General features: G+C 42.6%; 1 protein-coding gene across 1 annotated transcript in view; it reads left to right on the top strand.

Moving 5' to 3' along the window:
- LOC111232397 (guanylate cyclase soluble subunit beta-2-like) overlaps positions 1 to 26,177 on the top strand; it is a 48,570-nt gene extending 22,393 nt beyond the window's left edge. Inside the window, exons 7-16 of the mRNA XM_022759903.1 lie at positions 5,276 to 5,379; positions 5,516 to 5,617; positions 11,319 to 11,412; positions 11,551 to 11,747; positions 13,399 to 13,522; positions 14,026 to 14,174; positions 14,680 to 14,826; positions 15,117 to 15,271; positions 18,557 to 18,755; positions 26,004 to 26,177. Coding sequence (XP_022615624.1) covers positions 5,276 to 5,379; positions 5,516 to 5,617; positions 11,319 to 11,412; positions 11,551 to 11,747; positions 13,399 to 13,522; positions 14,026 to 14,174; positions 14,680 to 14,826; positions 15,117 to 15,271; positions 18,557 to 18,755; positions 26,004 to 26,177 — 1,445 coding nt within the window. The remainder of the gene's footprint in view (positions 1 to 5,275; positions 5,380 to 5,515; positions 5,618 to 11,318; positions 11,413 to 11,550; positions 11,748 to 13,398; positions 13,523 to 14,025; positions 14,175 to 14,679; positions 14,827 to 15,116; positions 15,272 to 18,556; positions 18,756 to 26,003) is intronic.
- Positions 26,178 to 26,907: the final 730 nt, after the last annotated feature.

The raw sequence follows: 26,907 nt of genomic DNA, 5'->3' as shown, positions 1-26,907 counted from the left end.
TCTATTAACTTTGATCCATTCTACTATTTGTTCCTTCGTGAGTCTCTGAATGGCTTGACACTTATTCAGGAAGTGCTCTGTGTTCTCACAGTATGGGCAGTAGGGCTTTGCTTTCCCTTTCTTGTCTGATGATGCTGGGCTCTGACGTGATGACTCTGAGGCGGTAGGGCCCCTTATGCCGTGCAGCACACATGTCTGCTCTGTTTCTTCTCAATCTTTGAGCTGTGTTGCCACTGTCCTGTGCGCTCCAACTGGACCTCATAGCCTTGGCACCAGGACTCGTATTTTAGCCACTCTGCCAGGTCAACTAGGGTGTATGTAGCTCCAGGTCGTTGGAGCATCTGGCGGCGAAAGTCAGCTCGCATTTCAGATGGCAGCTTTGTGATGAGGCGGGCGACGTGAGAGCTACATTGCAGTTCGACATCTCCGTCAGGCCCAAGGGTCTGAAGCATGCCAACTAGGGACTGTACTTGTAGTGCAAACTTCTCAAAGGCTGCAACATCCCCACGCTTCACTTCTGGGGCTTCCATGACCGCGGCTATCCTCTTCAGTGCTACATGATGGGGCTGGCCGAATTTCTCATCTAATGCCGCCATGGTGTCTGAGTAGGGCGTAAGCGAGTGAAGGTAAGAATCGGCTACAAGACAAGCCTCCTCGGGCTTCAAGTGATCAGTGAGTACTTGATATTTGAAGAGTTCAGTACTATCTGCAGGCAAGAGGTTTATGAGGGCTATTTTCAGGCGGGCGTAATCCATTGGATCCCTATGGGTGAAGAAGGGGATCTTTGGCTTAGGGCCCCTGTACACGCTCTCTTCAGACTGAGATGAGTTGAATGACCGCTGGTGGCTTACGCGTGCAGAACTGAAGCCCGCTCCGGGGCTAGGTGAGTATCTGGTGCGTGCGCCTAGACCATACTGGGCTCCGCGGGGTGGGAGACTGAACTGTGGATAGTAGGCCATGCCCACGGTTGGAGAAAACTGAGAGAGTGTAGGTGGTTTGGGCCTAGGAGGGCAGCCTGCACTGGGGGTGGAGGAGCAGTGGCCCGCTGCTGAGGACCCAGAGGCAGCACTCTGCTTCAACAGCTGCAATTCGCCCATCATTTTGTCTATGGCTGAGATGATGTGCCCATTACCGTCATTTCCTGATGGAGCTGTTGGAGGCCAGGGCGGGGGAGGAGGCCATTTGTTGTCGTTGTCGTCGTACTCCGCTCCGTCTATAGTGTACGGCGTAGGCATTGGCAGCAGAGGTAAGTCTAGCCACTCTGTTTCTTGACTCTCTGTTTGGGCTTTACCTAAAGCCCTCACTTTATCTTCTAGTGATCTCACGTTTCTGTGGACGTCTCTGAGTCCTTCAATGTTTTGTAGCATATACTCATATGACTGGCACAGTTCACTGTTCTGCTTACGAATCTCCTCTAATTCAGCTCCATAAGCAGCAGCAAGGCCCCTTCCACTGTCATGCTTTGGAGAGGAGGGCGTATGCTCAATTAACTTCTTATGCCATCCATCATACTCTGCACTCATACAGAGAGAATGCTCATCCTCTTGTTCGCTGAGGGCTAGGTCCCACTGCACTTGACGTGTAGAGTGTGAGGCGTGAGCTTGGGTGGTGGGTGCCATCTTGACTGCTCCCTCCATACCTGTGCTCCCTTTGCTCCCTATAGCTGATGGAGGCTGATATTGTTTGGGCCTGGCTGCTCCAAGCACATAGTCTTCCAGGTAAAGTGGCGGGCGTGTCTGCCGCTTTGGACGAACTGGTTCACTGCCTTCTTGCATCTTGATCCGAATCAACACCATCCGGCTCGAAGGACCAAATGTTGGTGAGGGTAGGACTGTATGTGGTTGGAGGTGGTGTTGCTCAGGCAGGTCGGTTAGAACCTGATAAAGTGCAAGCAGTCTTCCTTTAAACCTTTAATGTGCTTCAACTTTCGTACAGGATCTCTCAGAAGGTACAGGCTCGTGTGTGTGTATGTATGTATGTATGGTCTGCAAAGAAATAAAGAAATAAATAAATGACTACATTGTATTACAGAATGATTCATATTAGACATACCAAACTAATACAAAGCATTACACACATCTCTGTATTATTAACTATCTACAGAGGTTACTCTTTCCCACTTAAAACTGCATCCACCTCATGCTAACTAATGCAAGTACTTTAGCTTTAGCATCACGCCATAGAGAACACAGGGATGCTAAATCTCCGCTTAGCGGTTAGCTAAACCAAACGTCCGCCTAATGCGACTCATTCTCAACATGACAAACTACGACATTAACTCAATATAAACACTTACTTGTCATCAGGTACGCACAAGTGATAACACACACACACAGACAAGGCACTGACGACGTCTACTAACTGAGCACTCGAATCTACTGACTTTGCTGCAAAGGCAACAAACTTAAAACGCGCCACTAATGGCGGAAACTGGCACTGTAAGTACTACGTAATCACCGTTGCCAGGCAACAGCGGAATCAACAATACAGTCTGATCGGCGGAGTCTTTTGTACATACAGATAATCAGTTTTTTTTAAAAAAAAAACTTTTTTACTGATCCTGGGCTTTTTTTGTTTTTAGCTTTGTGTGTTTATGCATTTAGAGACTGGAAACAGGTTCTGAATGTTCTCGGATGGGTTAGGGGATGCTTGTTGCTTTGTTCAAACCCAGATTGCAGACCATTCTCACCTGTCCCTGATCAATGCAACAGGCATATGTTCTGTAGTGATGGGTCGGTCGCGAACGAGAGCCAGATTAGAGCCGGCTCTTTGAAGTGAACGACGGGAGCCGGCTCGCGATCGAGAGAGCCGGCTCCCGATCAGAGCGATTTTTTTTTTAAATTGTCTTTTAAAGCCGCATTGGTCAACATGTGTGCTGTGTCAGCGTCTGTGTGACTACACTGAGCAGGAGGGGGGAGGGGAGGGGTTACAGACACTCGCATTTTGTGTTTTGTTTTTCACTGTACATGGTTGCACATTTTAATTTATATTTTGTTGAGTGATGTTTAGTTGATTTTGTGTTTTTTCACAAATTAAAATTGGTCTTTTTTATTTAAAATTTATTTATGTATATGTTAAGTTATGTTAAGTGTATTAATAAAGCCATATACATACTATACATATGTTATATTTTATGTTTTTTACATTAGTTATTCATTTTACACATAATTTGGTAATAAATTAATTTAGGTAACAAAAAATCTGAGGAGCCACTTGGGAGCCGAAAGAGCCGGCTCTTTTTAGTGAGCAGAGCCTAAAGAGCCGGCTCTCCACAAAGAGCCGGAATTCCATCACTAAGGGATGGATGCATGCATCCCTTTTGGTATGATAATAGAGGACAGAATAGGCCAGACAGGTACCACCCAGACACACTATATACTGTGTGAGTCAGTGCAGCGTCGAGTCTGCCCTCAGTCACACGGAGAAGAACAGCTTTCTCCTGAGCTTGAAGTTAAGCTACAGCAAAAAAAAAGCTGCCGACGAGCATCACAGAAACACACAGATGTCTGAAGCGCCTAGAGAACGATCTTTATCTCCACCCCGAAGGACAGCCCCGACAAGAAACCACGTTCAACGGCAAAGAAGCAAAACACGGATGAATGCTGGTGTGTTTTTCCACCGCGGGAGACAGCGAGTAAAGAGATGAGACTTTTCTTTGAGGTGAGTAACATCTAATGTTGGTCTGTAGCGAAAACTATCATTCGTGCAAATGACAAACCGTACTGACAAACACTTCAAGTGGCATAAATGTATGATGTTGACGTTTTAGTGATTTAGTAGAATTTAGCCTGTTCCTTCGGCTGTAGTCCAGCTAGATGCATCAGTTTTTTTTACAAGTAAGACAAAGCGACTGTTTGATCCAGATCCAGCAGGTTCAGGATCCACTGCCTAGTACTGTATTTATTTTAACATATTCATATCTATCCATAATATTTATTATATACATACACAACAGACCCAACATGTTTGAATATAAAGAACTTGTGTGATCTAAACAAATTGTCCTTTCACATATTTGTCCAGTCATCCCCAGTGATGGACCAGCACCTGCCTTTTCTTCTGTGTCTGGCCTCATCAATCATCAACCACATTACAGTAACACCTTTGAGTATTCATATAGTCAACACTTTTGTACATATTTTTTTTACATAGTTTCATTTTTTAAATATGTGTATCTATTTTATATTTATCTTTTTGACTGTTGCAGTATTTTAACTTTTTATTGTTATTTCCTGTTAATATGTTTATTGGATACTGCACCAAACACCAAGCCAAATATCTTGTAAATAAAAACCCACCTGGCAATAAACCTTATTTTCTGATTCTGCCTTTGTGATGATGTAATCATCCCTTCCTCATGCTGCTATAGCCTGACGCCCATGTGTCATGCAGTATCCCCTTGCCTCCATATTTTTATAGGTAAAAACATACTGTTTGTACGACAAATATTCATAATTTGTTTAAATGCTATTAACAATTTAACTATCAATCATTAATGCACATATAAATTATAAAGAACATGGGGAAAAAAACAACATGATTAACTGGACAGGGGCGAAGAGATGAAATGCTGCCCCCTATGAAGATGGAGCAAGCAGCACGATCGTACATATTATACCTTTAAGCTGTTACTCTGAGCTTCTTGTTAACATTACTGATCATCTGTGTTGAGCTTTTGGAGCCATCTTAGCTGAATGTCCACTTCTAGGGAGAGAAGCCACAGAACTGAATCATCTTCATTTATAAACAGTTTGTCTGCTTATGGACGGATTAAGATCTAAACTCTTTGAGTCAACTCTATGGCCTTTCCAGCTTCATGGTAATCAACAATTCTTGATCGTAAATCTGAGAGCTCTTATAGATTTTGTTTGTTCATAATACTAACTTGGATGAAGATCTGACCATAGTTAAGGACTAATTTATACATAAATTTCGGTAATTCGAAAGGGTTCACTTCCTTTTCTTGCCACTGTATCCCCTCATGTGGTGTTTTTATGATGGTGGTGGAGACATATTGACACTGACACATTGCTCCAAAATCTCTTATGGTTCGACTGGCTTGAGATCGGGTGACTATGAAGATCACTGCATATGATTCACATTATCATCATCCTCAAAGCATCAGCGTTCCTTCCAGCACTATGGATGGGGACATCGTCTTACTGTTTCTCCATTCATTTTTGAGGTTCTTTTAATTTGCCACCCATAAAACCAGGATAAATAAGAGTAACTTATCCAACATTGATGAAATGAGTGTGTTTGATTTACTTCCTAGGCAGCCACCAGTGCACCTTCAGACCATGTTACCCAGACAAGCTGTGGATGGAAGAGAAGGCTTTCTGCAATGCTTTTCCCTTCCATATTGTCTTTGACGAAGATGTAAGGGTCCATGTATCCGTGTGTTTCAGTAGCTTCATGACAGTGTGGGACTAAATTTAATTGAATTCAGTGGTACACTGAAAATATTTTGGGTTTGGGTTTAACTGTCTGTCTGTCATTGTTTCTAATCCGTCAGCTGAAGATAAGGCAGACAGGGGTGAATATACAGAAGTTTGTTCCAGGTCTTCAGGCCAGAGATGCTGCACTGGATCAGTACTTCACTGTTATACACCCACAGGTAAAACACAAGCACAGAGCTAAGAGTTCATAGATTTAGTAACAGAGGTGTGAGGGTGTGAAACCCCCAGAGTACATTAAAATACAATATATCAAAACTAAATAAAAATACACTAACAACTGGAATGAACTGAAAATAGTGCAGTATGGAATCACAGCATTTAATGGAGTTCAACTAAGAGGTTCAATATGCTTAGTTGATCTTTAAATATAGAATATATGCACATGATCAAGCAAGTATGTAGTTAAGATATCTATGCTGACCTACCAAACATACAAATATACAAACCAAAACAGAAAATATATCATGGGCACATATTCAAAATATTTTAAGGGTAAAAGTAGCTCCTAACTTGCCGATTTAGGAGAAACTCCTAAAAACAATGGGCATGTCAGTCCTAACTTTAGGACTCCTAAGAGTAATTCACAAAGCCACTTAGCTCTAAAAGTAGCTGCTAAGTCTGGGAGATGTTAGAAGTTGTCCAAAGGACTCCTAACTCCAAGACCAAATCACAAAATCAAGAATCATAAAAGGGCTGCTGTCATTCCACGTTGCAGTGTTTTGGAAACCTTACACGCAGCTAATTTACTTAAAAGATGCTTACGAACCACGAGGGAATAATGATCGTTGTGGAATTTGTGGGGGATTAAATATCATCTCATATCAACCGTAACAACCCAGTCAGTGTGGAAATTACTTAATTTCCACACTTAATGTCTGTGTGGCTGGGTTTGGAAACATCACAGATATCAGAGAGTCTCTTAATACCCCATCAAAAACGTGGACACCGGAGCGAATAACAAAAAATTGTCACTTATGGATTTCTTGGGAAATCAGCTCCTGAATTTGTATTGCAGTTGATGGGAGAGGTGGAGGGTACTCTCATCGCTTTGAGGCTCATGTTCAAATTCTGTAAGTCTCTGTGCTTAGTCTCTGTGCACACATTCTATGAAACCTGATAAATTTTTCTACTATCCAGGAAGCCGTGATGTGTGAAAACTGAATTATGTAGCCATAAGGACGAGTTAAACTGAATTTTTTCAGAGGAGTTCTAGAGCTTCTCCCACTCTAGCGATGATGTCATCCACTCTAGCTCTGAACATTCCCTTGCAATACACACCCATTGTAAAGTCTGAAACGGTCTAAAAATGACACCAAATGTAAACTGCAATTTTGTGTAAACGAAATAGTTTTCAAAATACCAATTTATCTGAAAAGCGTCTCAAGTCTACGTTGAAGTATGATGCTGCAGTAGAATTCCAAAGTTAGTTGTTTTGAAGACGTCTACCCATTCAATCTCTATGGGAATTTTTTCTCCCTTCATCGCCTTTTATGTCACCATGGTTAATCAAATCGCACAAGTCATAGCACACCATTCCCAATCAAGCCGCATGCACGTGCCAAAATTTTGATACGGAAGATGAATACGATGAATAAGTATGTAGAATAATAATATATGCCTTCCATGCTATTGTATTAGATGCACATAATAAGTTAAATGATAAAGACTGACACCTACATATTTATTTTTTATTTCATAGTGTTGTAAATTCTGGTTAAATGCTAATTTCATTGTACTTCACTTATTCTACTTCACTTGTTAATATGTTAGTGCAATACTTAAATAGGTCAATAGGTGGCGCATATCACCTGTGAGGAACCTAGAAACCCCATGGAGGCAGTGCTGCAGAATAAATCCTGAAGTCAAGCTATAAGGAAGCTAAAGTTTTACTTCTTTGTTTTATACATACAGACAGCAGCAGGATTTACAAATACACCTTCCTGGACACACCGGGTCAGGGAGGGCAATACTTAATCTCCTTGTGCCAGATCCAGCTGAGTTTAAGTGGATGTTGTTGTCACTAATCAGCATTGTTGTCATTGTAGTGATCAGGGCCTCTATTCACAAAGCATTTTATCTTACCACTAAGAGTTCTCCTGAGTTGCACTAAAAGTTTCTAACTAAAGAAGTCCTAAGTCCTCTTCACAAAGCTCCTGCGTCCAACTTTCACTAAGGAAAAGTGAAAACACACACACACACACACACACACACACACACACACACACCATTTTTATCACTGAAGTATAGGCTAAATAACAGAAACACCTCAAACACTACACCCTCCACAGTGATCAATTGAATCAATAACTGTCTAAAACTATTTTAATAACAAATTGCCAACTGAGTATATTAGTAATTAGTAGGTGTATGCTCAGGCTCCAAAGTGCCTGACTACAATTAATTGGTTGATTTCGTTGCTGTTCTCACCAGGGAACTGCTATATCTGGTAACCTAAAGATGTTCTTTCATTTTATAGTTTTATCATATATTATTATTATCACCCTAAAAACATGTTTTACCCCTCCATCCCCATTTTGAAACGTAACACAGTAACACCTTTACTCAGAAACATTTTAACTGACTTTACATTTTTACATAGTGATTTACTTCTACTGACGTCTTTCCACTTATAGTAGTGACGACGTTCACTTGGTGACGTGCTGACGTCAGTGTGGTGTCCCATCTCCAATCAACTGTTATTGGTAGAGTTTATTGCTACTCTTTCTGAGCACAGTTTTTCTGAACAAAGTTTTCTTCATCACAGTGCACCTGCTCTTTTAAACTTACACTAGTTCTGCTACAGCACTCAGAGCTCTGTGCTCCTTTTAGTGACTTTCACTAACTCAGCAGTTGTTTACATACTTTTCAGATCTGCTAGTTACTTTAGCTTAGCAGTTAGCACTAGCTTCTCTCTCTCTCCCTCTCTCTCCCTTGCTTGGTGTGGTGTTGTTGTAACTTCAGTGAAGAGGATTGTGATATTTATTATATCTTCAGCGATGTCTGCTGTCTTTAGGCACAGCTACACTCACTAACCGTAGCTAACTGTGCACTCTAACTGCCATCCTTTAAAATTTTTCTCAAAAAAGTCAGACAAGCTCTTTTAAATCCAACAATTTCCAACCAATTTTTATATCAAAGATTTTGAGATTTGTTTTGTCCAGTATCACCCAGTTTTGGTCATATTCTGATATCTTTTACAGTTTTTGAGGAAGTGATGGGAGTACCCTCCACCTCTTCCACTGACTGAAATACTCAGGAGCAGGTGTTACTGGGCAGAAATGGGCAAAGCTGATTCTGATTGGCTAATTAAAGTCATTAATTCTTAGCCTTTTAGCTCAGGTATGTGAGCAACTGTAAAATAAATTAACACAGTGTATTTGCATGTATTTGCGTGTCTGCTTATTGATGTGTGGTTCTTTGCGTGTGTCTACATGTCTTTCTAAAATTGTGAAGACAATTTTGGTTTAAAACCATTATTGTGATGTCATTTTGGCTGGTCCTGACAACTTCAAAGGGCTGTGTGAAGGTTAAGCTTACGCAGTTTCAACACCATGCACAAACATATATTGAAAGACACACAAACTCCGTCACCACCATATGGATATTAACTGTATAAGTGTCTCAACCAGTAACACAAGCTTTTTGGAGGCTCTATGGTAGACAGCTCTACTGGCACACACAACAATACACATGCACATATTGACAGACACACACAAACACCATCTTACTTTTTTTATATACACCTTCAAAACAAGAGTCTCAACCAGGTAAAAGAACCTACTGGAGGTTCTGTTGTGCAGCCCAGATTGAAGGAGTGAAGTACGCGCACCAAGCAGCAAGCACATTCAAAATCTCTCCAAGAATTTTCTAGTTTAACTTATTATTTTATCAATCTTATCAATCAACTGTGCCATAGTCCCCTAGTAAACCTTTTAAACACATTTTAACCCTTTACATAAGCTACCACTGATTTAGGTTGTTAACTCTTGTCGTCAGTATATTTCACAGGTTTTCTTTTTACCTCATAATCTAATACTGAAGCTTGACAACTTGATAGGATACTGAGGAACTGAGGTTAAGGACCACTTCAACAGTACATGATTATGGTTATAATCTCCTGTTTTACAAATATGCAGTAGGACTTCATGAGCTATTATGATCCTTTTTACCTTAATAATTTTGTCATATTTTTATTATACACATTCAGACCTACTTTCCATAAATCTGGGCATTTCACCATCCCTTAAAAAAAATCACACACTATGACCCAACACGTTCTACTGTATTTTCACTTTTGATGTGGTTCCAGAACCCCACTCCCTGCACTAAAAAATAATTTTGTCTACTTAACAAATGTATAAAAAATTCAAAACTCCTAGACTACTTATGTCTGTATATAATATATTCTGTCCCCTACTTAGCTGCTTATTAACAACAAAAAATTTAAATTATAAATTATTATATTGTATTATCATTTCTGTCATGCCATCTTATTTCAACATTTCAATTCTGTTTGTTTTGTTTCTGTGGTTAGGAAAGGAGAATTTATCCCCAATTTGTTATAAATAAAGTTAGTTTAAGGAAAACAAATCTTGTAAATGCAGTCAGATTTTCGCCACACCTCTGTGTCTTTTCCTAAGTCCTTAAGTCCATAAGTCCCTTACACCTTTCTTTGATCTCACGTTTTCCATTGAGGTCGCAGTGAAGTGGTTAGAGAGGAGATTATTTTGATATTTTGTCCGAGGCAGCGGCTATAGCGAATCACCCATCAAACATTCCAGGATTATCCTTAATGTGCAAACCTCCAAGAAAGGCTACAGTCCTCTCTATTCTCCAGCCTTTGTCAATGGGACATGGTCACACTCATGAAAATGACAGAAACTTTAGATACAACAGCTGGATGCCACTTCATTTCATCAAAATTGGATCCAAACTAGAAAGAGCAAACAGACTCTGACTCTGTTTCAGTTTACAAATAGACAAACACAAGTAAACCCAGCTCAACATACTGTTCATCATATTTCCAACATTTCAGTACTCCTGTAGTTTCAGGCCACAATGTTCTTGGCATATAACATCACTTTTATTGCCTCCATGTGCTGAGCCATGACTGCTGCAGCAACTCCTGATTATGTTGGTAAGCAGGCCAAATCAGGGGGCACGACTACAGTAAGGGACCCCTGTTGTTGACATGCACCTGTTGCTTTTACCTCAAACAGTATGTTTGCTTCATGTCTCTCCCTTCTTGCTCCCCTTCAACTCCTGTAAACCCTATGGGTTTACAGGAATTTGAAAACTTCTGTTTTTAGTCAACACTTTGCAGTTCCTGATGGCATGGTGATCTTATTAATGGTACACATGGTGTGAGAAGGTGCTCAACACAAGCAGGACACAGTAAAAGTAGTTACTTACCTTACTGAGGCGTTGGAGCAATGCATCCTGTTGCAGTTCATCTAAAAGCTCAGCTGTGGCAGGTCTTTCTTGTACCAATGCTTTCTGTAACATTTCAAACCGATTCAGTAGCAAAAAATGATAAAGTCTTGTAGATGCATTTTTAATGAATGATCATTGTCACCACTAACCTCTGTGACAAATATATTGTGTTAACTGAGTGCTTCACAATAGCTGTTTTAAGGATTACCCAAATACAGACAAAAATGAAGGTGCAAGGAGGTAATTTAATAACAGAACTGAAGTAGTTGCAAGACAAAAAAAACTCAGAACAGGGATGTAGGATGTAATATCAAAATAAAGCAGGAAATTAGTCCAAAGAGTCCAAATCATAAGTTTGATTATGAAGTGTAGTAGAATAGTGCTGAAGTGATGAGCAGTAGTAAATATTAAAGCCTCTTTCTCCAGGTGACTTTAACCATTGAGAGCATCAGGAAATTCATCAACAGTCAATTTGTCTTGAAGAACTACAATGACCAACATTCCATGCTCAAACTAAGAGGTAAAACACAACTACAGTCATTTTATAAACCACGCCCACAACCAATCAAATCAACTTCATCTATAACTATAGAAATACAAGATCAGAAACCTTCTGCAGTGCAATTCTATCACATGTTTATCTGTGTTTTATCTGCAGGTCAGATGTTGTGGATGGATTCTCTTGGCTGTATGTTGTACCTATGTTCTCCAAAGCTACGAAGCCTCAAGGAACTTCAAGATGTTGGCCTTCACCTGGCTGACCTGGCCCCGCATGACGTCACTCGAGACCTGGTTCTCCTCAACCAGCAGCGTCTAGCAGAAATGGAGCTGACCAACCAGCTGGAGAGAAAAAAAGTAAAGCAGCTTCTGGGTAATGTAGTCTTTGGTGAGAGTCCTGACAAACTGGCAGCTCAGTTTATAACAGGAGAAGAAACAGCTCGGTGGAAATGATAATGTTGTCATATAAAAGGACATGTGAGCAGATGTCTCAACAACTACTGGATGAATTCACATGTTCATGTTTCCCACAAGATGAATTATAACATTGTGGGTCATATTCAGTATTTTAATTTGTCACATGGTTTATTGGTTCATGCTTTTTCTCATCTATATATAAACAAGTTGTTACTGATGCTTTCTCTTCAATACACCTCATCTATAATTATGTTTAATATATTATTCACTCCCCTTCTCATTTAGTGTCGGTTCATCTGTCCCACACTAACCTCCTGTATAGGTTAACATTGGCCTCATGTCTTTAATGTCTCTAACAATGCGTAAACGTCATCTGCGCTATGAAAACATCATCAGAAACAACAACAGAAAGTCAAAGTGTATCATGGTAGTAGTTCAGTTATAAAACCCTTGTGCTCTATCACAAACACTGTCACACTGGACGAAGACTTTAAATGTACAAATGAAATGACACAAATACAAAATACAGTCAAATACAACACAGTTATTTGTAATTGCTTTTTATGTCATGATTAAATGAAAAACATAAATGTTAAATGGTTATTATTTAGTTTTTAATCTTTAATAAATGAATGAACTGTTAGCCATGTCACATTAAAATCGAATCACAAGACTGAAAACAAACTGAAGAGGTGTATTGTATTTCAGTGTTGTCCAGAAGAGGGCAGCAGCGACCTGCCAAAGCTAAATACACTGTAACTAGTTTTCATGAGTTTTCTCATGAGGTGAGAGGAGGAAGAGTAACACACATCATTTAAATGGAGAACAGTCAACTCTCCAGTCACAGGTTTGTTGTCTGGGCCATAGAACTAATCCACAAGAGACAGGCTTTCGCATTAAAACAATTTCCTGTCGGTGAGTGGCCTGAAGGGGGCGCTGCTATTCACTCTGCATTTGTAGTTGTAAGTGATGGATTGTGCTTCTGGCGGCTGTACAGACACTTAGTGGGATCTTGTTGGCTGAACTCTTGGTAAGTGTTGACAGCTACATTAATCAGTTAGCTGTGTAACAGTACCCTACAGTAAACATCTTGTTTAGGGAGAAGGATAAGCTAATGCTAACCGATTTCTACAAGCTAGAATGTCAGACGACTATGTATCGTTACTGCTACTGATGAGAGCAGTCAAGAGAAATGTCAAAATGTCCATATTGTCTTATCAAAGCAAGCTGTTTATTCAGTGAAATGTGTACACACTGATTGAAATTGACTTGTCATGATGACCACTCATGTACAGTTAGTCTAATATGCTCTTCTTGGTTGTGGTTGCAGTTCAAGCATTGACTGTCTCTGACTGAACTGAGTGCTTCCAACTTCTTTGATCTCTCATTGCTTATAATTCAACTACCACTTCATTTCCTTTCAGTGCTACAAGGACGAGCTTCAAACTCTGAACAACACTTTTCAGTTTAGAAATGTTTTATCAACCTTCAGTTTATACAGATTTGAATCTTGAGAATATGTGTAGGGTGTTTTAAAGGTGACACAGCAGTGTGTATGTGTGTGTGTGTTTGCATGTGTGTGTGTGTCCAGGAGGAACTGAGAATCCTGTCGCATCACCTGGAGGCTGAAAAACAGAAGACTGAAACTCTGCTGTATGCCATGCTTCCACGTCACATCGCCAACCAGCTTAAAGACGGGAAGAGCGTAAAGGCAGGTGAGTCAGTCAGTCAGTCAGTTAACCCAGGTGTGTGTGTCTACTTTTCTATTAATTTAAGTATTTATTTATTTATTTTGTTAAATCCCCATTAGCCAGACTTTTGTGACCAGGCTACTCCTCCAGGGGCCCCCCTAAATTTTTAGACAATACCTCACTGACAACAGATACATCAATGCACATCCATATCTTTCATACTCACAATGAGACACACAATACACAACCCAACCGCTATGATGCACAACAACCGACTCCAAATCTAAATCTCTAATACACATGGCAGCTCTATTTCATCACTTCACTTCTGAAATAACTAAGAGAAAAAAACTTCACAATCTAATCTAAGTAAGAAAAAAATAAATTGATAATAATAAACGATAAGTGGGATGAAATAGCTCCTGTTTCCATTTCCCATCTTCAGAAAAATAATAAAACATAAAATTCTTATACACAGGAAAGTCATAGTGTTTTATACATATCTATCTCTTATCTGTCTTTTTCAGGGGAGTTTGAGGTGTGCACTATTTTGTTCAGTGATGTGGTCACCTTCACTAACATCTGTGCTGCCTGTGAGCCCATCCATATTGTTCACATGCTTAACTCCATGTACTCGAAGTTCGACCGACTCACGAACATACATGACATCTACAAGGTATTATCTTTGCTGTATGTCCTGGTTTCATCTCCACAGGAGGGTTAGGTTCAGTTGTGTTTGAAATAAATATTTATAGATACAGTTATAAAAGACCAGTCACGTTCAAACAATGAAGATATTGTGTTGAAGCCAAAATGCACCGTTGTATTAGATGAGACTATAATTACAGTAAACAACTATTTGTCACATCCAGCTCCCACTCTTAGGTCTTGTCTGTCTGTTTCTGTGATTACCTGTGTGATTACCTGTCCTGCCTATGTATAAATACTGTCCTCTCCCTGACTCCTTTGCCAGTTCGTCTTTACCACCGTGTGAGCATTCCAGCCATTCCCCTGTGTCTAAATGTTCTTAGACTAAGCTTCACTTTTGTGACATGGATTCTTGGACAACGGATTGGATACCTCTGGCTGCTCTTAAAACCTTTTTACAATAAACTGTTGAACTTTTCTTGTTATGTGATACTTTGATACTGGTCACTAATTTTTTCATTGGTTTCCTAAAGGTTGAGACTATTGGAGATGCGTACATGGTGGTGGGGGGAGTCCCAGTCCCTACAGAAACACATGCTCACAGAGTGGCAAACTTTGCTCTGGGTATGAGGATAGCTGCCAGAGAGGTGACAAACCCTGTAACAGGAAAACCCATACAGGTGAGCAGTGGTTCTGAGTTTCTCATCTGACCAACAAAGCCTGAACAGTCATTCTTAATCAGGGCACACATTATGAAGTTCTAAGGACTTGACTGAGTAGTTGTTTCAACAAGTTCCTGTGTTGAAATTCCTAAAGGGAAGGGGAGGAGGAATTATAGTCTGTGGTTCTCCATTTGGTTCTTTGATGGCACATACAGATCAGATCAGTTTTTACTGCTTTGAGGGCTCCTTATGTAGTTGTCTTGTATTCCAGCCTGTGTGTATGTGATGACATGGTGTGTATGTTTCAGATCCGTGTGGGTCTCCATACCGGCCCAGTGTTAGCTGGGGTGGTGGGGGAGAAGATGCCCCGATACTGCCTGTTTGGAGACACTGTTAACACTGCGTCCAGGATGGAGAGTCATGGACTACCTGACCACATTCACCTCAGGACCTCCACATACAGGTGTGTGTGTGTGTGTGTGTTGTCTCACCCCGGCCAGCTGCCTCATAACAGCCAGGGACTCCAAACTAATGATGCACTAATGTGACTGATACTGAGTCTTGGATCCACACTCAGGAATTTACTGATACTGATTAATATCAAATCAAGGCCAAGTTTGATGGATGGATGGATGGATGGATGGATGGATGGATGGATAGATGGATAGATAGATAGATAGGAGGTCTGATGTGACACAATGCAGAATTTATTTAGCAGAAAAGTACTGCCTGGTGAATTTTATCCTGTACATCCAAAGCTTCCTTATTTTGTAAAAACTGAATCTCAGTGTCCTCTTATGTGCACAGAGCATCAGCTAACAAACCTCAACCTGTACAACTCGTCTCGTCTCGTCGTCTCCCGCTTATCCGGATCCGGGTCGCGGGGGCAGCAGCCTCAACAGAGAGGTCCAGACGGCCCTCTCCCCAGCCACTTCCACCAGTTCCTCCGGGAGAATCCCGAGGCGTTCCAAGGCCAGCCGAGAGATATAATCCCTCCAGCGTGTCCTTGGTCGACCTCGAGGTCTCCTCCCGGTGGGACATGCCCAAAACACCTCCCCAGGGAGGCGTCCAGGAGGCATCCTCACTAGATGCCCGAACCACCTCAACTGGCTCCTCTCAACATGGAGGAGCAGCGGCTCTACTCCGAGTCCCTCCCGGATGACCGAGCTCCTCACCCTATCTCTAAGGCTGAGCCCGGCCACCCTGCAGAGGAAACTCATTTCGGCCGCTTGTACTCGCGATCTCGTTCTTTCGGTCATTACCCAAAGCTCATGACTGTTGTTGGAACACACCCTCTGGTCTCCCTTCTTAAAGATGGGGACCACCACCCCGCTTTGCCACTCCAAAGGCACTGCCCCCGATGTCCACACAATGTTGCAGAGGCGTGTCAACCAAGACAGCCCTACAACATCCAGAGCCTTGAGATACCCAGGGCGGATCTCATCAACCCCCGGGGCTCTGCCACCGCGCAGTTGTTTCACTACGTCGGCGACTTCTGCCCTGGAGATTAGATCATCCATCCCCAGGTCTCTTGGCTCTGTTTCCTCTACGGAATACGTGTTGGTGGGATTGAGGAGCTCCTCAAAGTATTCCTTCCACCGTCCCACTATATCCTCAGTTGACGTCAGCAGCTTCCCGCCCCCACTGTAAACAGTGTGAGCGAGTTGCCGCCTTCCTCCCCTGAGGCGTCGGACAGTTTGCCAGAACCTTTTTGGAGCCGATCGATAGTCTTCCTCCATTGTCTCACCGAACTCCTCCCACGTCCGAGTTTTTGCCTCAGCAACTGCCGCAGCTGCACTCCGCTTGGCCCGCCGGTACCAGTCAGCTGATTCCTGAGACCCACAGGCCAACCACGCCCTGTAGGCCTCCTTCTTCAGCCTGACGGCTTCCCCCACCGCCGGTGTCCACCAGCGGGTACGGGGGTTACCGCCACGACTGGCCCCAGCTACCTTGCGGCCGCAGCTTGCAACAGCCGCCTCAACAATAGCAGAGCGGAACAAGGCCCATTCGGACTCAATGTCCCCCACTGCCCTCGGGACGCGGTCGAAACTCTGCCGGAGGTGTGCGTTGAAAATCATCTTGACGGGTTCTTCCGCCAGGTTTTCCCAGCAGACCCTCACAACCCGTTTGGGCCTGCCAGGTCTGCGCGGCGTCTTCCCCCGCCATCTGATCCAACTCATCACCAGGTGGTGGTCGGTTGACAACTCTGCTCCTCTCTTTACCCGAGTGTCCAAAACATGCGGCCGCAGGTCTGATGATACGACTACAAAGTCGATCATAGACCTGCGACCTAGGGTGTCCTGGTGCCAAGTGCACCTGTGGACATCCTTATGTTTGAACATGGTGTTAGTTATGGCCAAGCTGTGACTAGCACAGAAGTCCAATAACTGAACGCCGCTCGGGTTCAGATCGGGCAGGCCGTTCCTCCCCACCACACCCTTCCAGGTCACGCTGTCATTGCCCACGTGAGCGTTGAAGTCTCCCAGTAGGACAATGGAGTCCCCTTTCGGGGCACTTTCCAGCACCCGTCCCAAGGACTCCAAAAAGGGCGGGTAGTCTGAACTGCTGTTCGGCGCATAAGCGACGACAACAGTCAGAACCCGATCCCCGACCCGAAGGCGCAGGGACGCAACCCTTTCGTCCACCGGGGTAAACTCCAACGTACAGGTAGAGAGCCTGGGGGACACCAAGAAGCCCACCCCGGCCCTCCGCCTCTCACCCGGAGCAACTCCAGCAAAGAGGAGAGACCAGCCCCTCTCAAGGACTTGGGTTCCGGAGCCGACGCTATGTGTCGAGGTGAGGCCGACTATATCTAGCCGGTATCGCTCGTCCTCTTCCACAAGCTCCCGCTCCTTCCCCGCCAGAGAGGTGACGTTCCATGTTCCAAAAACCAGTTTCCGTAACCGAGGATCGGACCGCCAAGGCCCCCGCCTTGGTCTGCTGCCCAATCCACAATGCACCGGATCCCTCTGATTCTTCCTGCAGGTGGTGAGCCCACTGGGAGACGAACCCATGTAGCCGGTTCGGGCTGGGCCCGGCCGGGCCCCATGGGCTAAGGCCTGGCCACCAGGCGCTCGTCCACGGGCCCCAACCCCAGGCCTGGCTCCAGGGCGGGGCCCCGGTGTCCCTCCGGGCCGGGTACTCGGGTTCTGGATAGTATTCATCATTGGGATCTTCTGAACCGTTCTTCGTCTGGCCCTTCACCTAGGACCAATCTGCCTTGGGAGACCCTACCAGGGGCAAAATGCCCCCGACAACATAGCTCCTAGGGTCATTAGGGCTCTCAAACTCCTCCACCACGGTAAGGTGACGGTTCAAGGAGGAGAACCTGTACAACTATCACTCTGTATAGAGACAGTACTGACAGCTACTGATTCTGAGGACATACAGGATCCACAATCTGAACCGTGATGCATCATTAACAACATGTTTAATAAAACACCACACCGTAACAGGAAATCAGCTTAAATGTTTTAAGCCTCTGTGTTCAACATTTTATGCTTTTACATTTGTGATGAAAAGTCAACAGCAGCTTAGTTTAAATATCCTTTAATATCATGTGGATCATACTGTTTATTTTGCTTTAATAATTTACACACAACTCTTGTAAACATTAAAACGTATGTATCTAAGTCCTGCACATACATGGCTGAAGTACAGTAGGATCTTGTAGAACTTTACTTATTATTCTTCTGGCTCTCTGTATACTCTTTGCAATCCCCACATCCCACTCACACCCCCTCCTCAGTGAGCTGAAGGACGCAGGGTTCAACATACAACAGCGTGGGCAGATTGAGGTGAAGGGTAAAGGCCACATGACCACTTACTTCCTGTTGGGGAACCTGTTGGCGTCAGAAGAGAGCATCATGGGAAGAGAGGTTGGGAAGAGTCTTTACATGGAGGTCCTTGATGACCAGAGAAAACCAGGTGAAGAAGAAAAGATACATGTAACTGTAAAGACCTGCAGTAACTAATTTTCTGTGTTGTGAACATGTGGACTTCAGTAAACTGTATCAGTGAACTGTGGTTAATTAAATAATTCAACTTAAATCTTTCATTAGATTCTGATGTGAAAACTGATCCTGATGAGCCTGAACACAGAGACACATTCTCAGATGGAGTCACTGCCCCAGACCCCTCTCACTTTGACACTATCACCCCTTTCTCCTGGGACATCACCCCCCCATATGAGACCAACAGCTGCAACACACCTGCAAACAATGTCAACAGCAGACTGTGTGTTTTACTCTGACTGAGGAGACCTTCAGCCTCTGATAGCTCACTGAGATTTGACCATTTGAGAGTTGTGTTAGGTAAATACACAAAAATACACTGACTTCATCACAGATCACAGAGGTTTAACCAGATTAGAGGTGTGTGCGGTAAATACACAAAAAATATGCTCATTTCACTACAGCTCAACAAGGAGAGGACATGACAACAGTGATCCCAGATTAGTTAGGCTGCATGGTAAAAGGAGCAAACACTATGACACTACGTTACAGTCACAGTTTAGTGAGCATGCTACTTCACAGGAAGCCTGTTTAATATTATTATTATTATTATTATTATTATTATTATTATTAATAATGATAATAGTAGTAGTAGTAGTAGTCAACCCCACCTTTAGATAAATGTTATGGCTGAATTCCACATAGTGATATGTGCAGACTGAGAAGGTAAATGTTCCCTCCATGTTCCATGTTGTCAATATGTGTTCACTTGTGTTACCCCCTCAGAACAAAAGGTGCATAGCTCTCCTAATTATAATATAATAGAATTAATTAAGTTAGATATTAATTTTGTAATTGTTTAAGGCCTGTGATGTAGCGGTTGTAGTAGGTTACATTAATATGTGATTCTAACCAAATGTACAACAAATAGTTAGTTATATAATTATTAATTTTAAAATCATCTTGGATTTTAATGAAGGAGATACATATTACAGTGTCCCTCTGTGACAAGGAAGAAGAAAATGAACATGGTTTCTGGTTCTGTGACAGGTGGCTGTGACTGTAGTCCAAACAACAAACCTCTGAACTATAACATCACGCTGTTGCCGTAGCCCAAACAACAAACCTCTGAACTATAATCTCTCACTGTGACTGTAGCCCCAACAATCAGTGTCTGAACCATAACTTCTCACTGTGAGTGTAGCCCAAACAATAAACCCCTTTGAACATCATCATCATCCACTCCAATATGTTCTTTGTAGGCGAACTGTAGGGGGTCTAGTGCATGTTCAACCTGAGGCCTCAGAAGGTGGAGAAGCAACCGCTCCAGGGTCTTCACGATGTGAGGGCCACCGGTCTGTAGTCATTTATCCCAGCTTTAATTTAGGTACCGCAACAAGACATGATGTTTTCCACAGGACCAGGACCCTCCCTGTTTGCAAATTTAAGTTGAAGATCCTCTGGAGAGGCTCAGCCAGCTGGGCTGCACTGTCCTTTAACAACCTCGGACACACACCATCCGGACCTGTTTTCTTTCCAGGACGTAGCCTCTTGAGCCCCACCCTCACCTCCTCCGCTGAAAAGGACAGGAGACCAGTATGGAGGGAGTTGCAGCTGCAGTGTCAGGTTGTGGAGGAGATGCCATAATAGAAGCTGCAGCTGAAGCAGTGGGAGAAAGAACAGGTGAGGCTGTGTCAGACCTCTTGTAGAACAGGTCAAACTCATTGGCCTTGTCCACATCACCTGATGTTGCCTGGTTGTTCTCTTTATAGCCAGTCATGGTTCTCATCCCCTTCCACACCTCCCTGGTGTTGTTGTGCTGCAGCTTCCTCTGTACTTTCCTATTGTAGTCCTCTTCACCTGCTTTAATCTCCTCTTCAGCTCATGTTGCACACACCTGTCTCCATCCCTGAAGGCCTCCTTTTTCTGGTTGAGGAGGATCTAGATGTTACCGGTGATCCAGGGTTTGTTGTTTGGAAAGCAGTGTACAGTCTTTGCTGGTAGCAGTGTAGGCCTCCTTGACGTTTGCATACAACAGATCAAGTGTCTTATTTTCTCTTGTGGGACAGTCAACATACTGAGTGAAGCCAGTCAGGTGAGAGGTGAGCGTGACATGGTTAAAATCCCCCGATATTGCAAGGAATGCATCAGGGTGCTGGGTCTGTACTCTTGCAACAGACCCGTGAATGACGTCACATGTGACTGCAGGCTCTGCTCGTGGTTGAATGTAAACAACAATCGCGACAATGTGAGAGAACTCCCTCAGTACATAGTACGATCTAAGACCAACTGTTCAATATCCTGACAGCAGATCTCCTTCACTGTGATATGACACTGGGTTGCACCATCTATTGTTCACAAACAGAACCAGTCCTCCACCTTTATTCTTTCCACTTGCTCTGGCGTCTCTCTGTCCACTTGTACTGCAGTGAAGGTAAATCCACACAACAGTCAGGAGTATTGTCGTTTAACTAGTGTCTCTGTGAATCACACGAGACTAAACTCACAATATGCTCGCTGGTTCTTCACAAGTGCCTCCAGTTCATCATACTTGTTAGCCACAGAGTTGACATTGATCCCATGAGGATCGATGGTTGAAAAGGCTTATATTCTATCTCCTAGCCTTTAGCTTAGTCCCGGCTCTGCATCCACGGTATGGCTTCCTCAGCTCAGCCAGACAAAGCCGATTGTCAGACAAAATGACCTAGAATAAAAAAATATTAATCCCCAAAAATATTCTAATATATACAAATATATTGCAAAAAAAAAAAAAACTATGAGCTATGCGACCCTGAACTAGCTAACATGCTGAATAACTTTTACAGTTGTTTTAACATTCATGATTTTAGTAAGGAACTGTCTATTTACAACAAAGTTTGATCAGAGCAGAATGAGACATTTGTTGATGGGGACATGGTTTTTAAACTTTTCAGGGGAGTGAAAGAGAGGAAAAGTCCTGGCCCATACAATATTAGTAGTCAACTTCTTAAGAACTGTGCAGAGCCTGACATATTTTCCTTCATCTTCATGAAGTCACTTTAACTTCATAGGGTTCCTTGCCTCTGGAAGGACTCTGTGATTTGTATGTGTGACTAAAGTACCAAGATCCCTCAATGACTTTTGGCCTGTGGCATTTACTTCTCTGGTTATAAAAACTTTTGAGAGAATTGTAATAACCCACTACAATTTGCTTACAGGGCAGGTAGGGGTGTTGAGGAGGCCACTTGCACCCTACTTAACATGGTTCTGGGTCATTTGGATGGTGCAAAGAATTTTGTATGCCTGCTTTTTATCGATTTCTCTTCAGCTTTTAACTGTATCCAACCTCACAATTTAGTAGATCGTCTCACTAAGCTGCTGCTTAGTTTGCAACCTGTTGTTTCTACAGTTTCTGTTCTGTATAAAAGATGTGTATGAGCTGTCTTTTGTCAGCATATACATTATAATTTGAGAATATAGATTGTCCTTTGTTGCAAAGCATTACATTCTCCTGCGTTTTTTTAAAATTAATTATGTAGACTTGACTTTAATTACTTTAAAAAATCTGAAGTTGTGCAACCCCTAATCACTACGGCACTTAACACTACAGTCTGATCACTACTGTACTTACACTACAGTTAGTAGAACACACACTATAACTATATGACAACATCTGTAATGTGTGATGTTCAATATGAGATCACAGAGAAGGACGGTGTCTCTAACTATTGGAGATATGATAGATTATTAATGTAATCTACTACATGTGAAAATGACCCAGGTGATCTCTTATTTCTATCTGATGTAACAATTTAAACTAAATCTATGAAAGAGGACAAATAGACATTAAAGTACAAATATTCTAGTTTCAATGTTGATGAATTTAGAGACAATAGTTCATTGTTGTGTGATTTGTTGTTCTGTCTCAATAAATGATAAATTCAGTCTCTGTTTCCCTATAAGTGTGAATCAGATCTTTCCAGGGTCACTACTAAAAGCTTGGCCCCATCTCGATTTGCCAGATAAAATCCAGATGTGGTTTCATATACTTTGGTTTACACCCAACATGTGTCTCTGATTACAATGTGTTTTGGTTGTTCCAACTACATGTAAACTGGAGTAAACCTTCCAGTCCAGATAGTGGTGTTAAAGCTCCTCAAGCGGTTTGCTCACTGTTGTTAGCTACTGAGCTACTGTCCTTGTGTACAGGTAAAATCCAGATGTGGTTTAACATTAATTTCCTGAGGTTATTACACCACCATGGTTGTGTAACAGGTGGAAACGGCCTGTGTCGGTTCTGTCCCGAGCGCTACCCAGAGGAGTAAACCACACCCGCCCAAATATGCCAGCACACAGGACTTAAAAAGTTAAAACAGTCTCTTTTTATTTATATCAAAAAGAGGGTGTAAAAACTCTAGTTTGGAGAAGGGGGGGGGGGGATGGACACAGGTGCGTTCAAATCATCCAGGCAGGAAGGGGGAATCGGGAGTTAAAAGGGCTCCAGCATAGGTGGTTGGGTCTCTCCCTCTCTCTCTCTCTCTCTCTCTCTCTCCCCAAATCTCCGCTGAAGCTAGAAGTCCAGTCCGCTGACTCTCAGTGATTGTTCCAGGCTCTGGCCCACCTATCCAACAATGGGCATACTATCGAGTCATCAGCACACAAAAAGGTTAAAGTAGGTCACACTCCACACAGTGATAAAGAAAAATATTAATATAGCATGCTAGCCAAGGTTGGGTCTCATAGCACTCCACTGGTCAGGCGGTTTAGCTGCGTCAACATAGCAGTTTGCTCAAACGAGTAGAGAGAAATGTGGCTGAGAGAGAGAGTCACTTAGCTTCGGTTTCCTCCAGATTCCTGCCAGCCTGGGTCCCTTCCACTGCCGTCTCGTTTTCCCCTCTGTTCAGCGGTCTCCTTCTCCCTTCTGCAATCTCCCCATGCCTCTTGTGGTCTGATACCTGCAGTTATATACACACCCACACAGCTTGTGGCCCATTCACCACATAGTCTCTGCCTCAACACACCTGCAGCACATCTGCTTTGATGGGTGAGTCAATGAGCGGCTGATTGGTTGCAGCTGGAGGCAGCCATCTTAGTGCACCCAATAAGTCCTCCCCTGTCACCTTGTGACAGTTGACTGAGACACATAAGACCAGACTGCTATGTGAGGATCTTCCACCTGATAATTACTGATTTATTATTTGTCAGAACATCAGAACAGTGTTCCGAACAGTGTTCTGACTAATCTGATTAATGTGAATGCTGGTCTTACTGTTTTGTATAAAGACAGAGAGTCAGAGAGATTCTTCCACCAGGTTTGGTAAACTTTCTGTTTTAAGTGATAGTGGTTTTATCAGTTGTATGTCAGACTCACAACTCATGAGCTCAGCAGCCCTGCTGACAAAGAGGGGCAGAGGCTGATAGACACAGCTCTGCCTTATTAGTGTGCAATTTTAGAAATGACTTAAAATGGCACATAAGCACATGACTAATGTGAATGCACACACATACGCACACACTCTTCACTGTAGTGGGTTGTGTAAGAAGATAATGGCTGAGCCAAAACCAGCCCACTTCAGTCCATAATGACACACAGTGTGTGTTTGTGTGGCAGAGGTGAAGTGAGATTTCTTATGTAAGCATGTCGGCTCAAACACAAACACACATTACAACTCCATTCTGCAGGTAAATTCCCTGTGCATGTATATTATACACACACACACATACATATATATATATATATATATATATATACACATACACACAAGAGGAGCTTCACACTCCACACCATGGAGAGACTGAAGGCTCATGAGGATGAAGTGAATGTAACTGAAACTGATCAGTCACACCAAAGGTGATCACAAGAAGATCAGGTCTGGGGGTGTTTTGATTACTGCACCAAACTGACCACACCCTGACCAAGGAGAAGAACCACTCCATCCTTCAGAGAAATGCTCCACTCTCTAGTTAAATCTTAATGGAGGATGACTCAAACAGGATCAAAACCCAAACACACCTTCAGTGAGAACTACCACAAGACCACAGACCAAGCAGTCCTGACAGTCAAGGACTTTTGTAAGGGCAAGAAGTGATATATGGAGGAAAATAAGCCACCCCTATATCTCTAATATCTTATTTCCTTATAATACTTAATTTAATTTTAACATTCAGGTTATTAAAATGTGTTGTTTTCTGTAGTTGTCACAAGATAATTGGTGCTCCAGTCTCCCGTAAGAAGACATAGTACTTTAAGAGAAGTTGTTCCTCTGTTACACCACAAGAGGGACTATCACCTAAAGTGAGTAGGTCAAGCAAGATCAAACAAGGCCAGGCCACTAATTATAATGCAGTGCACCAAGCAAAAGAGGAAAGACTGTATACAAAATGTGTGTCTATATTTTGCAGGTAAACTGTTCAGAAAGATAAACTCAAAAGCCACACTGGTTTTAATTCATTTTAATTCAAGTGTGCAACACTTTCTCCACACTTTTATTGATTTTATTGCCTGCATGTTTGTCAGAGCCTATACACAAGGTCCACATCCCGATAATACATGAACATAATTTTAAAACAACACAATGATCATCTTAGCTTTGTTTATTGTTGATTAGCTGGGCACACTGGGCAACATGGATGCACATCTCTCAGTAAATAATAACCATCATGTGTTCACCACAGTATAAACAGTATTTTATATTTCTAAAGTGAAATCTGGGGGAGTCAGTTTGAATGGACCTGATGAAGCTGATACATTTAATAATAAATCTGCAGACATAGACTCCAGGCTCATGTTTATATTGTACCACCAAAGCTCTGTCAGGTGTGACTGTGGTGGAATTGGTGTGTGGAATCATTAAGGGAATCGATAAAGAATAAGACTGACAAGCTAAATCGATAATGAAATTGTTATTAATAAAATGTTATCAATTCCCATCCATACTAGTGCCTCATCCTGTCCATCCTTGTCATTCCCAATGAAAATCTCAGCATCTTCAGCTCCCCTTCTTGTGGTTTTGTCAGTGTCACTATCTTCTAACCAGACAACACAGCTAGCTGCTGTAACATCTGTTACATCTGTAACATATCACTCCTGACACTCTCCACACACTCCACCCTACCTGTACTTTCCTTCTCTCTAACACACTCTCTATTACTTTGATGGTTGACCCTTTGAACTGATTGACCTTCACCACCTATATGTCCTCCCTCTCATTCACACATGTATTCTGTCTTGCTCCTCCTGACTGTGATTTCTCTTCTATCCAGTCCACACCACCACCTCTCCAGACTCTCTCCAACACCTACCTACAGATGACGTCATGCATGGACATCATCGTCCACGAAGACTCCTGTCTGACCTCAGCTGTCAACCTGTCCATCACCACTGTAAATAAGAAGAGCTCAGAGACGATCCTCGATGTAATCCCACCTCCACCTTGAACTCATCCGTCAGTCCTACAGCACCTCACCGCCATCAAACTGTCCTCACACACATCCTGCACCAGTCTCACATACTTCTCTACCACTCCTGACTAGTGATGTTACCAAATTCAATAACACAGCAAAAAACAAAAAACAACAGAGGGTGTGGCACGCAGTGTGATAATACATACACACACATCCATATAGTCAGTGTAAATCAGTAGTTTAAATTGACTTACAAGAAGACAGTTATTAATTTAAAACTCAGTGTTATATTCTGACAGACTAAATGGTGATGACTGTAGCTGCTAATGTTTTGAGCTCCCTAAATGGGCTAATCAGTTGTTTTTTTTTTTTCCATTCAGATTTTCTTTCTGGACTTCACTGGACTGGACTGTACTCATATACTTGTGATAGAGCAACATGTCTCTTTGTGTTCTCTATGTCGTTTTCATCGGTGCATGTTCAGTTTCTCCATGTAGTGTTTGAGGCTGCAGCAGGTGAGGCAGCAGAGGGTGAAGCTGCAGCGAGTGAGGCTGCAGGTGACTTTATCACTGTTCAGGTCCATACTGTCATTTTGCAGGCCAGTCAGGACAGGGTGCATGAGTATGAACTACCTTCATGCATATTCACCAGTGCTGAGTCATGTAAGCTTGACTTCATGAGAAGCAGACAGGATTTCCTGTCTCAGGTCAATTGCCCTTATCAGTAAATTGTAAGGGCTTTTTACTGCTGTGAATCTCAGAGC

The sequence above is a fragment of the Seriola dumerili genome, unplaced genomic scaffold, assembly GCF_002260705.1.
Source record: "Seriola dumerili isolate Sdu_G_001 unplaced genomic scaffold, Sdu_1.0 BDQW01000018.1, whole genome shotgun sequence".
Taxonomy (NCBI): Eukaryota; Metazoa; Chordata; class Actinopteri; order Carangiformes; family Carangidae; genus Seriola; species Seriola dumerili.
Note: the sequence above shows the minus strand (reverse complement) of the source record. Positions and strands in the feature narration are given on the sequence as shown.